Source organism: Corvus cornix, chromosome 1, assembly GCF_000738735.6.
Source record: "Corvus cornix cornix isolate S_Up_H32 chromosome 1, ASM73873v5, whole genome shotgun sequence".
In the NCBI taxonomy this organism is placed as follows: domain Eukaryota; kingdom Metazoa; phylum Chordata; class Aves; order Passeriformes; family Corvidae; genus Corvus; species Corvus cornix.
In genome coordinates this window covers 50,619,486-50,635,921 of record NC_046332.1, presented here as the reverse complement: position 1 = coordinate 50,635,921, position 16,436 = coordinate 50,619,486, and the positions used below count along the sequence as shown (strand labels likewise).

The window sequence follows — 16,436 nt, the reverse complement described above, 5'->3', positions numbered from 1 at the left end:
AGCAGCCAGCACACCCAACAGCCCCCAAGCACCGTCTTCTTCAGAGAAAATATGATTGACAGCCTTTTGGTGGGTAGCATAAGCAGCTTGAAGTGGTTTTGTTTTGTACAAGTGGTGTGAGATATTGCTTTTTTCTTTGCATCTACAGATGTTAAGCAGCACCAATATCTTCAGGATTTTTGATAAATTGATTAAGAGTATTGAATTCCATTTTATTACTGTGTGTTTGGAGGAAAGAAGTGCCGTTGTTTAAACACAAGCAATGACTCAACTATTCCGGAGGTTTCAAACAGTCAGTTATTTAATCAGGATACTCAAGGGACTGAAAGATGGGCACTAAAATGGATTTTCTCCACAGGTCACTACTTTATTAATTTAACAATGGAGAAGGGGCATCCTTAAGCTCGTTCCCTTCACAGGAGGTATCTCATTGGATCCCGTGTGCAATTAAATGGCTCCCTAGCAGAACACCAACAACTCAAAGCTGACCTTCAGCTTCCCCCCAGAGCTGTCCACCCCTGAACTTCTTCCTCATTCCCCTGTGAAAAGAGAGAGTACTATGAAAAGAACGAGAATGTGAAATGTAAGATCGCCCATTCTCTCTTTTCAGGCATGAGTCACATCGGTGATCTTTGTCTCAGGGAGTGCTGCCTATTTCCTTTCACATTTACCTCATGAAGCTAATAATTGTGACACCTAGTTCTCCCCTTTCTTACCTTTATAACTTCCCCATCCTTGCTCCTGGTACTCCAATATGCCTCTCATGAAAAAAAATATTTTAAACACTCTGCCAGCTTAAGCAAGCATTTGGTTAATGAGCTGCAAGTGGGAAATAAATTCAATACATCTCACAAACAAAAACAGAGCAGATGAAGTAAAAATGCCATAAAGACGAATATCCTGCAGGCAGGACAGGTTTAGCTGAGTGTTCCTTTCATGAGAATTCTTTTATGAATTCTCTCACTAGTAAAGTTCCCATGTGCCTGAGCACAAATGCTTCCATTCCCCTGAAAATCATGGAGAACTTCCTTAGGCTGAAAAGGGCTGATATGAAGAAACTAAGCACTCCCCTCCCTTCCTAAGTATACCAGAAGGAAAAAAAAAAACCCTATCATTTTTCTCATTCTTGTCCCTTCCAACTCTGCCTGGAACAAAGTTTAGCAATGATATAACAAAATTCTCCCATTAAATTACACTAAAACCTACAAAATTCTCTTCTACTCTTAAGCAGAAAGCTTTGACTCCAAATTCCTCTGACAAGGTCTGTGTTGTTACAGGGGCTTCTCAGGCCACACTGCTCATTTCATCACATTCTTTTTACAACTTTGATAAGTTCTAAAAATGTAGGTTGTGCTCCCAGTCCATGACAATTTCACTGCCTTTTCTTCCACGCTGTTTGCCTGTATACAAAGGCAAACAGGGAGCATCCCTTTGCTTATAGAGTCCATGCTGTGCAAAACTCTAAACATAGCCTGGAACTGAAGAAATTATTATCTTTATTTATAATTTTGTATACAAATACATGCAAAATTATTTCTTTTTTTATTTCTTCTTTTGTATAGTCTAGCCTAGACTTGAGTATTTCAGCTGGAATGTACCTACAACAATCATCCAGTCCAACTCCCTGACCACTTCAGGGCTGACCAAAGATAAAGAAAGTTGTTAAGGGCATCGTATAAATGCCTCTTAAACACTGAGAGGCTTCAGGCATTGGCCACCTCTGTAGATAGTCTGTTCCAGTGGTTGACCACACACTCAGTAAAGAAAAGCTTCCTAATCTTAAGCATAAACTTCCCCTGGCAGAGCTTTGAACCATTTTCATCTGTCCCTGACTATCAGAGGGAAGAGCTCAGCATCTCCCTCTCCACTCCTCACGTACCTTTAGAAAGTAATGAGGTCACCCATCACACAAAGAACATTTTATTATTCTCATTTCATTCCATTATTGTCTTCAGTTGAACTATTGCATTTCTTATGTTCATGTTTGTAATTATTTCTGTCCCATACAGATTGGTAACATTTATTGAAACTCTCGTGTTCATTGATGTCATACCAAATGAAACCATTGCTCTGTCATCATTCTTCCAAATCTGTATTAAGTTTGTAAAATAAAATGTTTCTTTCTTTGATCATTAAGTTACTGAGTACAAAGATTAGAAAATATTTTACTGCTGAATTACTTTTGTAAGAGATATAATAGCATGATGCAATAATTCATCAAATATGTAACTTAATGATATAAATAGTTAAGGTTTTGAAACCTAGGCAATCAGGATTTTTTATTTTTAGATGACTGAAAATTGCCCTTAAATCACTTTCTGATTGGTACCTAATGAGCAACCTCAGAAACAGATTCTTCTCCATTTGAAAAACAATTTCATTGTTTCCAAATATATTCACTCATTTTTTTAAAAACAAAAATTGTTGTTGTTGTTTTTGGATTATAAATATTTAAGGTGACTGTCTGAAATAATTTCTTATCACTGAAATAAGGAAACACTTCCATATCTTCTTCATTATTCAGACACCAACCCTTATGGTCAGATTCAAAAGGCTAAATGGGCAAAAGCTCTGTGAGATTTGTTGGGTGAGAGGCCAGCCTAGATGATCTTTCCCATCTGGTGTTTAGGTCTACGGAACAAACTTCTCTTTGACATCTTGATTCTTCAATGCAAATTACTAAAATGTACACCTGAAACATGGAATTTCCCTTTTGATACTACTCCTTTGCATTACTCCTTTATATGATGGTAATCAAAGCATTACAACATACAAAATTGTAGACACGTCCTAGTTTGTACTTCCAAAGCAAACCAGACCAAAAAAGCTCCATTTCCTCAATGTGACTCCTATTGTATAACTCCTGTTACTAACAAAAAGTCCTCACTCTTAAGCCTTAGCAAGATCTGACTCTGAACATCATGTTCCAGTCTGGCCAAAATGTAGCTTTCTTCTTGAGTTTGTGTTGCTGGTTTAAAGTTTCAGGAAATTCAAGCTCTTGTTAGAACTAAAACTCCTTCAGAAGCTATTCTTGCCTGCGTCTTTCTGTCTTCTTTTTTTAAAAAAATATATCCCATTACATTCTTAGCTTTTACATATCTCTTGGCATTCCTACTCAGGAGTTTTTGCTTTTAAGCCAAGTGTTTCCATTGTGTCATCCTTTAACTAATTTATTTTTCTCTTTTGCATACGAAATACAAGCCAGGATGATGAAATCTTAATTTATGTTTTCAGATCTTTGGGATGATTGTTTGTTGGGTATTTTTTTTAAAAAGAGGAAACTTATGAAGCATACATTGCTTTTTGAAAAGGCTCCTAGGATTCTAAGTGCACTACCTCCAATAATGAATAGTTATTTCAAGGCTTTTCTAAAGTGCAGGTAAATTTGTTACATTTTCTTGAGTATGAAATAAAAAGTGTTATGAATTTTTAAATACAGGTTCTCACTGAAACCACTGCAGATTTTCAAATTCTACAGAAGATAAAATAAAAGAAATTAAAAAAAAAATAAAAAGAGCATTTTCGTTATCATCCTTTACTTGGCAGTCACTAAAATTTACAGGCATTTAAAAAAAGCCAAAAACACTGCTTCTGTCTGGGATGCTACAATTGTTTCCACATGTGAAGGGCAGTGTGTGACAGCAAGAAAAGACTGAAGTTCCAGCTGTGCCAGGCTAAAAATTGCCAGTAGTACTTTTCAATATGCCATCAACTGCATTTAGAAGTCCACTAAATTTTACAAGTCAAAAGTATGTAAAATAAAGTCTCGGTTTTTGTTTAGAAATGCCTAACTAGATTGATTATACTATACAATATCTCAATGAATTCACTAGTTAAAAAATAAGTCCCAAAGGTCAAGACTAAAAAATCCCATAAAGTTTTGGAAGGCTGCATAATTTCTCTCCATTAACCATATCAAGAACTATCTGTTCCTATGGCAATTCCCTCATTTCTATAAGCTTCCCAATGACTGCCTTTCTAACCCTTTTTATTCCTCCTCCTCTGCAAAAAAAAAAAGCTCCAAATGTCTATTCTATCCTTTTTCCTCTCTTTGTTTTTCATTTGTCTTCTCATGCGCCGTCCCTCAAGAAGACAGGAGTTGTATAAATGCCCACCTTCCCATGCAGTTCCATTTCCCCTCCTTCATCCCTCACTATTATTTCTTTTCAGACAAAGAGCTGCTCACCTGACCTGTCCAGTTAAATTCTACAGCACATGCAAGGCTTTATTCTGGATAGAACTTGATACTGCTTTTGGTTTTCTTATTATTTAAGAAGAATTTTAAAAAGATCTTAAAATCACACATCACTGATCCATCATTATTTATACTAACCAGAATGCTGAGCTGAAAGCAGAAGCTAGTTATTCTGTGAAAATGAAGACAGTGGTATTACACATTTATAGTCCTACAATAATAAAGTTCCAGATGCTGTGCAGGAGTGAAGATGCTACAAAAGAGAGAAGGTACTTGTGAAAAATTTCTTGTTATTTTCCTCTCCACTGAGGCAGAAGAAAGAAACTTCTACTGTTCATGAAGATCTCCTGGGGAAAAAGACATGAAGCAAACTCCAGTCTGGACAAAACAGCAAAACTGGGCATCTCTGTCCTTATTCCACAGCCTGGTCGAGGAAGAAGAAGCAGTCAGCCCGACTGCCACTCACAGCTCTCAACAGGCCAATGCAGCAAGTGAAAAAACAGCAGTATTTTTTAGGAAATGTTGGGATTGAATATTTCTGAAGGATCCCTGGCTTTCAAGAGGGATGACTACTTCATGAGCCATGAATGGTCACAGAAGCAGAAAGAGCCTGGGTTGCTGCTTCCCAAACAGCTGCTAGAAATAAAGGAAAAACTAACCAGGATGGGAACAAAATACAAGTACCCTAGGCTTGTTAAGTGCTTGGGGAGTAATTGGGATTCAAGCCAAGGAAGTAGTATTGGGCTATTTCCCATAGTTTTCAGAGATGCTTATGTCATCCAAATAGTGCACTGCCTCTTACGCACTGCAAAATTTTACTCTGTGCAGATAGAAGAGAAAAAATTTTGGTGACTTCATCAGGTTTAATACTATAAATAGTAGCTCTCCTCATCTTTAGTTTTGTTTAAAACACTGTATGTTTTTAATTGTCATTTTTAGGAGCACAGAGCCCCTTAAGCATAACCATCCTATTCATAAAAATGCAACAGTAATACCAGTAGGAGTTTTTACTGAAACTTGGAAACTTCATCCATTTTTTTCTAATTAATATTTTTTTTTGTGACTAAGAGCTTTCACAGTACATGCTTACAGATGGTTTTAATTATGCTTTTTATTTTAAAAGCTAAGTTGTGAGCCTTAAAAATTAGCAATTAAACCCTTAAAAAATAAACAATAAATGCATGTAAAGTTTCTGCAATGACAAGGCTAGTTTGGGAAGGAATTATTTTTTTAAAGAACAAAAATACTTCAGTACTTCCACTTCTTCCATGATTTTTCTGTCCGTCAACTGAGTTTATCTTTTTTATAAGAAAAAGTCTCAAGTTTTTTCCTTACTCTACTTCCACTTCAGCTACATCTCCCTCCTCTACACTGTCCTCTTTTTGTCTTAGGAAATGTACATACATTTGCATTTTATTCTAAATAATATAGTAAAATATTATAATATTCTAAATAATATAGTAAAACTACCAGACATTTATACATTCTGTGTAACATCCTGACAAAATTGGCAATATAAGAAATAAAAAAAGGACTGTGAGTGTTTAGGAAAATATTTGATTTCTGTGACCCGGTGTCAATTACATGCAAGTGGGTTTCGTTGTAGGAACTGTAGCAAAATATGCTTGCTGGATAACAATCTATACATTTTAGATGCTCAGGATACTTACTGACCACAGATTTTAAACCCATTGACTTTGGCCTACTTAAGTCACCAAAGGATCAATGACTCAGACAGGGTCTTAAACAGCAAAGAGCTCCAAAGACCTGGCTGTCTGGAAAAGTTTCCATCCATAATGTATCAATTAAAAAAGCCCCCTCAAACCAAATTCTGCATTAATTTTTCAGAAATTAAAAATTTATAAATATAATCCAGAATTAAAACAAACAGAAAAAAGCACAATAACACAGAACAGGAGTTAATGTAATCAAGGGAGGCACAGATTAATGCAGTTACTTAAAAAGCAGCTGTGTTCATATTGCTCTTAAAGGTCTCACCATAACAAAACATAACAGAATAAAAGATTCAGGTGAAAATGTCACAATTTTTCCATTTTCCCACAATGTACATTCTTCCTAACAACATTTTCACAGTGTTTGCTCATTCTAGTTTGAGATTACCCATTTAATGAGGCTTCTACAATTTCTCTTACAAGATGCGTACAGCCAAATTATGGCCTATAGACCTTTGGAAGCTTCTGCCAGTATGTCTAAACTTTCACATCTGAATTTGACCCTGTAAGCACTAGTTCATCTGGCATCAGACCTAACAATATCCCTGTATCAGTTGGCATGAACAACTCTCCATATTCCTGCCTTTCTGCTGCACTTCTGCTTTGACTGTTATTTTCTGTCAAGCTCTTGAAATCCTGTTCCTAAATCAGTCTTCTCTGTTCTCCGTCACTAGGGTGCTTTTCCCTGAACTCTTTGAGATCTTTTTGGTAAACCAACACAGAGAATAACACCCCATGCTCATGAGGAAGTTCAACCAAAACATGAAAGAAAGGGGCTCTTTTAGCAACCCTGAGGCAATTTGGCCAGTAGTTGACATGAATTTGGATAATCATAAGCAGGTAGACTTTTGAACTGCTGGGGCACTGACATCTTATATGTAGAAGTAAATAAATGAAGGTGTAAGATTAAGTCTAGAGAATATAATTGTTGTGGAAAATAAATGTTATTAATACCTCAAATAATTAGTAACTTTTGCTGCTGGAAGAATGACTTACACATGTTTCAGAAAGCCATTATGCAGAACATACACATCATATTTATTTCTACTTATTTTTACAATTAAGACCTTCCCCTTCCCGAAAACACAAAATAAAATGAGGAAAACAGGGAAGAAAACAGCAGAACAGGCCTTCTGAAAGCTGGGCAGTAATAAAAGAGGAAAGGGTAATAAATAATCAAAAAACGCATTTTAGCTGTGATGGTTTTCCTTCTTGTTTATTACTGAAATAAAACATGATGACTGAAGAAATTTTTAATGCTTGGAAAGCAGAACAGGCTCAGTATACCAAAGTATCTAGTGTGAGTATTTTGTTCTTGTTTTATAAACATAAAACTATAAAAAATGAAAAAAAATAGTGACTTCGGGTTCTACTGCTTTGACAAAAAAAAAAAGTTGCAAAACCCTTGAATAAAATCTCTTCTTGTTAATGAAATAAAATTAAGTAAAGAATGTGGCAGTATAACATTAGTGACTTTCATTTTTCATCTGAACAGAAATTAAATGCAGGCTTATCTCTTTGCTCTCAGCTTCATCTTACTATCACAAATCATCTGTCTTGCTCCCACCTTAAGAAAGTGCACTGAGATTTTGAAAGCCCATACTCTTTACTACAAATTGTGCTTATGATGAGGCTCCGGCCATCTGCCAACCTTCAATACCTTCAATTTATCCACTGCAGGACATAAGACCTGTTTCAGAAAACAGGCAAACCTTCAAAGCTCACATCTGAAAAAGGACTGATGGGGAAGTGGGGAAGTAGGTAAAATGTACATACTGAAAGGTGTCACATATAGTATTCATCAGGTTTCAGTGTATATTAGAATTTCAGTTTTGGAACAAGGTCATACTGTTACATTTCAAATAAATGTTCTCAGTTATTTGCAGGGTTTAGCTTATAAAGAAATAATTGTTTGGATTATTTCCCAGAACACATTCTTCAAAACTTCACTTTGTTCTTGACATAAATTGAAAACAATAATATAGATATACTGTATACAGGCTTCAAAATGGCATTAAAGAGGCACATTATCAATATGTTTAAAACATTTAGAAAGCTCAGCTTTGCATCTTTCTAAGTGAATGACTAGATACTTAGACTGAGTAATATCTGTTCCAATAAACTACTGTGTGGGAAATGTTTTGAATAATGGTTAATTTATGCTGAGGTAATGACAGCATAATACAACTGAAATCTGTGCTAATAGGAAAAAAGAAGCCCCTTCCAGCTATTTCTGTTACAATCAGCTGCAGCAATTTTCACCCCATATCTCTCTCCTGCATAAAATATTACTTTAAGCATATGTGAAAATGCTTGTTGCTAATTTTAAAAATCAATAATTGGTACCTGTCATCCATATGGAGAAAAACAAAAAAAACCCACACAATAAAGAAATTTTCATGCACAAGACCTATATTTTATATATTTCTGCAATAAAAGAGAGCAATTGTGGTTAATGTTCTTTTCATATTGGTGAAACATTAAACTCAGTTTGGGTAAGACTCCAGGATTTGAAAAACACATGAAATTTCTAATGTGGATGAGAATGGGCCAAACGATTTATTCCCAATAGTACTTCAAGTAAGTTGAAGTATTAGATGACATTTTTGTGGAATATGGGTTATTTACAAATTCACTACAGCATTCCTTTGATGAATGAATGATCTGAAATATTTAATAAATAGGCTGATTCAAGTCCCATCAGCTTAATAAATTACCATCAGCTCTTATGTTTGAACACAGTGTAAAGCTGGTGGTGTACCTTGAGCAGCAGTGCTTAGCTCTACCTGGATAATGAGCTTTTGAATCAATAAATAATAAACAAATCTCAAAACTTCTAATATGCCATTTTGGACAAAAACCCCACCTCTACACCACAAACAAATGCCATATGTTTTACTTTAGGAGACTGTGTCTTTTCTTGATTCTGAAATGGTTCTGAATTCCCATAAACATGTAACAGCATGATCCAGGAATGGTCATGAATTCAAATCATTACGGATTCTTCGAAATACTGACTATCTCTCATCTCTAGTGTATTCATTAACTGGAAATATCATGATCAATCATTAATCTAACTGCGGATAATTGTTTCAAGCAATGATAGAAGGATGTTTTTAAAGTGGAGTCCTATGGATCAGAGTATGATTTCTGATTCCTTGTAATAAATGGCTTGTGTTACTTAGGGTAGGTTCTCCCAAAAAGTTATTTCATAGTTAAATTGGATGCATAATTTAAATGTTTCTGTTATTCTGAAGCAAACACCTTCTGAAAGCCCTTTCCTCTGAACAACAAACAGATGAAAGTGCACACATTAATATCCAAGTAGAAATCTATACATTGGGCAATTACTGTGTGGTAACTCAACTCATGCATTTTATATTAATTCCTTATTGAATATTGTGATTTAATATGTCTTGTCCTATATTCAGTGTCTTCTGCAGGAATCTTTACCTACAGAAATAAATATCTTACCCTCAAAAAAACCCTGTGTTTTCCTTCTTGATCTACAGAGAGTTATCATAACAAAGTGACAGCAAACAAAAATTCATACTTTTCCATTTAGAGAATGATACTGGGCTCTGAAACTCACTGGAAAGACATACAAATTATTATATTATATCCATAGATGTTCCCAGCATGAAACATATAAAAAAAAATACATTACTATTCTGTTGGTAATCTCTTAATGCAACTGGGTTGCAACAAAACACACAGGCCAAAAATAGTATAAAATAATCAAGGGTTTTCTCCCACAAACTAGTATAATTTGGAAAAAAATCCTTGTTCTGTATGTATAGGAAAAAGAGTATTTGGTAATGAAGGAGAAGTAGATTTCTTGAGAAAAATCAATATAATTCAAGTACACATTTCTCGGAGAAGAACAATGCTCTTAGCATATAGGAAAATCATTCCTACTTTGATGACAGCTTTTACTTGAATTCCTTAAATTAACTTTGAAAAAAGTAGATATTGATACTAATTTCACAACTACCCCTATTCATGCTTAAACAGGACTGCTCCTAGAAAGGAAGCGAAGACCATCCCGTGTATGGAGGCAATTAAATATAAGTAAACATATAAGTGGCCAGTGCTGTGGGTACAATTCAGTCAAGCAGATCCGTAGGGGTGGTTTTGATATTCTTGTCACATCAAAGAAACAGCTCCCAGAAGAAAAATATCTTAACAAGTTAAAAATGAAATCAGAATAAATAAGAATAACTCTGAGAGAAAGGAAGAATGAGCACATGGTGGCAAGGGCTGGTGTTACCTTGAAAGTGTTATATAGTGCTATTAGAATAGCCTGTTAATTTTTTCCTCATAAATTTGCCAGTTTCAGTCACCAGGGAAGGGCTAGCATTCCGGCTCCCTTTGTTAAAGATATATCTATCTTACTGAGTCTTGACAGGCCTATCATGTCAGCCCTCTGTAGTAGCAAAAAGTGTTTCAGCAAGGAGGAGAAAAAAAAGAAAGGGGAAAAAAGAAGAAGTGAAAACTGATGTGATCTACTCTGCTTCCCGTGGGCATATTTCACTATAGCAGATCCAGAGATGCTTTGTTATTCCTGTCAGATCAAAGAAAGAGATAACTGAAGAAAATATAAGAGGAAAAATATAACCCAGAAATGAGGGTAGCTGAAAAGCACTGCAAGACTACTGCATCATTATGACTTCTCAAATTATTTAAATATGCTAAATATCAACTCATCACCAAAGAAATAAATATTGCATAGGCCATATGCTCTGTTAGCTGCCAGAAAAACTGTCCTACTAGGATTAGTTTATGGGCACAGCAACTGCCTGTCAAACACTAGCAATTTTAATCATTTTCCAATTTGCTGTGTGAGTTGCAAATATGCTCAGGTATCTTGACAGGTGCTCGGGAAAAAAATCTGAGCCCAGTAGGTTCTCACTGCCTTGCTTTAGTACACCCTCGCAGTAATTCCTGCTGGACTGGGGAGATGCAAGCATATGGTGAAGATGCAACAGTCACAGGGAAGTCACTGTACTGCACTGCTGAGCTGAATTTGCAGCTCAACAAAAGGTTGATAAAAAGTTAGCCTAAAGTCCAAACCAACCCAAAAGCTGAAATGATTTTTCAAAATATTTCTGATCACAAACAAGGTGAAAGTCTAAAAAAGAAATAAACACAGATCTGTCTATGATTTTAAAAAAAACCAATCAAAACCCCACAAATGGTACTTTTCTGCAAGTAGATGTGTTTTCAGTACTACATGTGATTAGCCTTTTATGCACTAAACCGTCCACTTAATTATTTTATGTTGCATCTACAAGGCATTAAATTAAGGTAGTAATAAATAAAAATAATTTTATCTCATCTGTTGCATTTTCTAATGACCAGTATGGCTGTGTTGTTTCCTTTCAGCCACAACACTTTGTGTCATATAAGTTCTTAACTTGAAAAAAACATAAGTCAATGGATTTTTGAATGCCCACATTTCCAGGTGTCTGGGGATGAAAGGGGCTCCTAAAATCTAGAGACATTTTGGGAGAAACCAGGGGAGGAACTATATTTTACCAAAGAAGTGGACCAGTAACAGTAGTGGACCAGTAACATCAGAGCACTATAAATAAACCCTATTTCCTATATTGTTCTTTGTACATTAGCATTCTCAGCATCAATCCCCTGAAGTCAGCCAAGTCTGTCTTGTGGAAAAGGATTTGGATTATGATGTAAACTAACAGTAAAGACAATTCCAAATAACATCTAATGTCCAGTATAACTACTGTTTACATATTAAAAAGAGATACAGGCTTTGTACCAGGGATGTTCTGTCATGTTTCTCCACAGGAGAAGACTGTCATGGTAAAGTTCATTATCAATTACTGCCTTACAAGTACAAGATGAGTTAAGCTGTCATAATTTCCTCAGCCAGAAATCCTGTGTTGTCAAAGAATGTCAATTTTTAATCTGACAAAAGGAAGAAAATTATCTGTTATTCTGACCTCTAATTTCTTGACATTTTAATGCTGTAATTGCTGTGGTTAGTACTGCAACCATTATTCCACCTGTCAAGTAAGAATGAATCAATATCCTTAGCTGTTCTTCAAGTTTTAGCTTCCACCTCACTGCTTTTACTTTAAAAAAGGTTGAAGTAAAAAAAAAAAAAAAAAAGAAGAAGAATTTTGGGCCTGGAAAATGTTTATTTTGTTACACATTTTTGTCCTCCTCATTACAATATGAAAATAACTTTGCAATATGTGACTAAGAGAGCATTACAACTGATAGAACTGGAAAATTTACCAATTCCTAGTCATAAAAGGCTGAAACCACAAAATTCAATTTTATACTTTTATTCAATGGGGCATGTAAATCAGGACTTTTATGTTACCCTCGTAACTACTTGAGATAAATTATCATGCCAAGTATTTTTTGTGGTACCAAAAATGACAAAGTTGTCTGAAAAATCAAAATGAGTATTTTGAAATGAAATCAGTTTATTTTACCCATCCAGCACAGATCTTAAGTTGCCAAAGAGGTATTACAGGGGCATATGTATGTGATCTGTAGTAATCTAAAACAATGCTACCCCAGTATTATGGTTTCTATCAGTGGGAATTTTCAATATGGAAAATGAAGAAAGAAAGATGGAAAATCTTCTATTAAGTAGATCTACAAATAACAACAACACAGGATAGCCATTTTTCAGGTGTTAAACAGTAGAGATTTCTTGGAGAGTTCCCAAAGCATATGGGAAAGATGTAAGGAATAGCAGGGATCAATTCTTCCACTCCTGAATAGTTTTTGATAGATAGATGACTATTGAAGTGACTTCTTTAACATTCTTCACAGAAAGCTAAGAACATATTTTTTAGTGGTAAAGTGAGGTGCTCAAGCAAAGGGTGAAAGGGCCAAGGTATAGCATAAACAGGTCACAGGGCTCTACCTTTATAAATTATGTCTTTCAATCAGCTCAGACCTAAATGGGAGGGTATTTTTTATTTGGAGACTTATTTCACTGGATAGATTCAGCTGGGACTCAGTTCAATATGAAATTAGTTATGGCCACAGTTACTGCCATGCTTGAGCCCACTAGTCTGATAATGGCTGCTGCCGATAAGGTTGTATTGATTGACTTATTTTACAGCCTTTTATTGAGAACATTCACCACCTTCTGTGACACAGGACCACAATATTTTAGTTTATTTACAAAATAAACATCAAGAGCATTTGAATACTGAGAGATGCTTTTTGCTGGGTAACTGCAGAGTGCAATTAATTCTAAATTGCAGTGTTTATAAATTAAAATGCCAGATACCACCACTTGCCATTGTAAAATATGATAAACAATTGCTATCACTATTTTTAAAGGTGCTAATGTTCTTATCCTTCCATTTCTGTGTTTACAAGGGATCTTCAGTGGACTTTAAAATACCTTTTTGCTTTTAATTTATTTTCTGGAATATTTACCAAAAGCCAGAATAAAGTCAAACAGACCCAAACAAACACAAATCAAACAACAACAAAAAAGCAAAAAGCCCATCATATGTACTTGTAATAGAAATATTACAATCAAATACATAGTCCTCTATATCACCAAGATGTCAAATGCTTTATTATTGGCCAGAGAATGTCTGTTAACAGTTTCATAAATAGAGCCCAGGAAAACAGAAAGCAGGTCTAAATCTATCTATATTTAAACACATACCGTAAATTCTGATTAAAAATTAATTAAAAGTATTTTTTTAACCTTCTTATGACAAACCAAAAATCAACAATCCTGAAATCTCTTGGAGGAGAAAGCATCCTATTTTTAAATAGTTGCACACAACTTTGTTATCTATGTATAACAAAAATAAGGAGGGTTTATTTTTTTCTAGTAGTTTTGCCTTCTCACTGCTAACAATGAATTTTATTTACAAATCTAACTTGATTTATTTACAAATCTAACTTGTGGAAATGAATATTAAGTTGTGCTTTTAGAAATTTACATGGTGTAAATTGCCTAAGAGGTTTATATGTTATTGACTTAAAGGGCATGGGTTAGATGTACAAGTGAGTGAACAAAAACATCTCCATGAATTTTCTTAAATTTCTGATGACAAGTTATGCATGCAAGTAGAGCCACAGGACAGCTGAAGAATCTCATCATGTCATAAGATGTTAAATAAGGTGCACAGACAGACAGATAGACCTCAATCCTACAAGCTGCCCTGTGGGAATAGACCCTTAAAGTCAAGACATAGGAGTCTGCCCATGAAGATCAGGACCCTAAGCCATGCAAATCCCTTGTACTCATGATGCTTGACACCTGTTTTATACTTTAAAAAGCATTGCTTCTTCTTATCTCTAGGAGAGCATGACTCTTCTCGTGCTCAAAGTTTTAAATCCAGAAAACCATTATGTAGATGTCACCATTAAAATTTGAGGCAGGGCAAATCAAAGCAATTCTGGCCAATCTTAAAACAGCAAATATTAATTGTTTAGAAAATCTAAGCTTTGCAGTGCATACAGTGAAAATCCAAGTTCTAGGAATCCTGGGGTCTGAAAGGTTTTTAGTTCTGCTCCTAAAAAATCACCAAACATAACAGAACTCAGCAATGCACTGCTAAAATAAGTAAGTAAATAAATAAATAAATAAAACATGACAAAACTCAATAGTTAGCTGAATTAATGCTTTCTAGAATCTACTTCTTTCTGAAATGTGTAGATTTCTGTCTCCAAGATTGGAAACAAACAAACAAACAAACAAACAAACCCCCATTTCCTGGCAAAGTATATTATTACTGTTTTGCATACAGCAGATGGCATCTATCTGGGGGAATGGAAGATTATGTGTAGAGCTTCATCACAGCAGTACTCATCTAGCAGCTGTTGCTTCTTCACACTTTTCACCAAATTCCAATTGTTTTAGCCAACAAATGAATGATACTAGGAAATCAATATTCAAATTAATAGGTACTAGAAAACCATCATTGACATTACTAGTCTTCGTGAAAACAAACAGAGTCACTGGAAGGAAACATATCAGGAAACATAGAAAATTTTTTTAAAAAATTACTGATTCATTTAAAACACTCATTTGTATGTATTTGTAAATATATATATATTTCATTCATGCATATATACAAACAAATACTTGAATGCACAGCACATAGGAAACATCTATTTTCTTAACAGTTTGATTATACTTTATGGGATTAAAAGTAATCTGAATATTTGCTGCTCTGTCACTCTAGCAAATAAATTCTTTCTCAGACACATATTCTCACCATCATCTGGCTGTAAAAGTTAGATTTTTTCTCCTTATGACTATGATGCAGGGTTTTTTTCCAGTTTTTCAGTTCTACTAAGTGAACCTAATACAAGTAAATTATAAAATGTAGCAGACACTATATTACAGAATATACATTGCATTATAGTTTCCCACACTATAACTGAATATTAAATCTGTTAGGATCATTTGTTTTATTCCTAGTTTATTCATACTTGCTTCTGAAGTCACCTGGGGACTAAATTCTGAATCAAGTCAAACACATCCATTTTCTCCAGCAGTGAAAGATAGGAAAAGTACCATTTCTTGTGAGATGACAGCAGTTCTTAGCATGAAATGACAGTAAACACCTACCTCCCTGAGGACAGGATCAGTGATACTGTCCAGGTTCACAGAGCCTTCGTATGTTAGGTAGTGGAAAACGTTGAGTGCACGCACAGCTTCTGGTCCTCGTTGCTTGTAGCCAAATATAAGGTCAATCCACTGATGAAGTTGACATGATACAAACTCACTTTCCAGGGCCTGCAAGTGAAATTCAGGATTAGGAAGTAACTGAGAAAACATAGTGGGCATAATTATATTTTCTCTTCAGGCTTATTTGATATATTTGAAATCTTTCAAACATTAGAAAATGTAACTTATTCTATTGAGAGAAGCACTAAAAAGACATTCTCTTTTCCTTCACCTTTATATCATGCTAATTTTCTTCTCAGCTACAGGGTTTCTCCTAGCTGCAAGGCTTTTAATAATTTCTGGGCTTTTCAAGTAAGTTAGGTAATTTGTCAAAAAAAAATGGAACTGGGAAAAAAAAATTAAAAAACAGTCTTCCAACTAATTTTCAAACTAGTTATAATCAGTCTTAAATCTAAAATGGAAATTAATCCATTTTTTTATCACAGTGCCACTACTCAGCACAAACACTTCCCAACTAGGACAGAGCTTCATGTCTCCCTGAGGAAATTTCAGATTTTACAAGCTGATAAACTTTGGGAAAAGATTATTCATTTTGTTCATTAAAATCAAAAGGAGACTGCTTCAGAACTGCATCAGACACTGTAGTACCATGCCATGCCCTGTTCACTGGCAGCAGCTCCCTCCTCACCACCCGACAAGAATAGCCTCAAACAAAGCAAACCATGCCTGGGTCATCATGCAACCATTCCACAGAGATTTTCCCTATAATGCTCCTCATGGAAAAGGAATTCTCTGTGCTTTGGTGGAAAACATTTTTGGTTTCCACCAAAAAAGGTGGGACCCTTTTCTCTCGAAACCA

General features: G+C 35.1%; 1 protein-coding gene across 7 annotated transcripts in view; it reads right to left on the bottom strand.

The window, feature by feature from the left end:
• Positions 1-16,436, bottom strand: part of NBEA (neurobeachin) — a 467,670-nt gene that overhangs the window by 30,730 nt on the left and 420,504 nt on the right. For all 7 annotated transcript variants that reach the window (XM_039566467.1, XM_039566482.1, XM_039566485.1 and 4 more), the window contains one exon: positions 15,518-15,685. In XM_039566467.1, the coding sequence (XP_039422401.1) occupies positions 15,518-15,685 (168 nt within the window). The remainder of the gene's footprint in view (positions 1-15,517; positions 15,686-16,436) is intronic.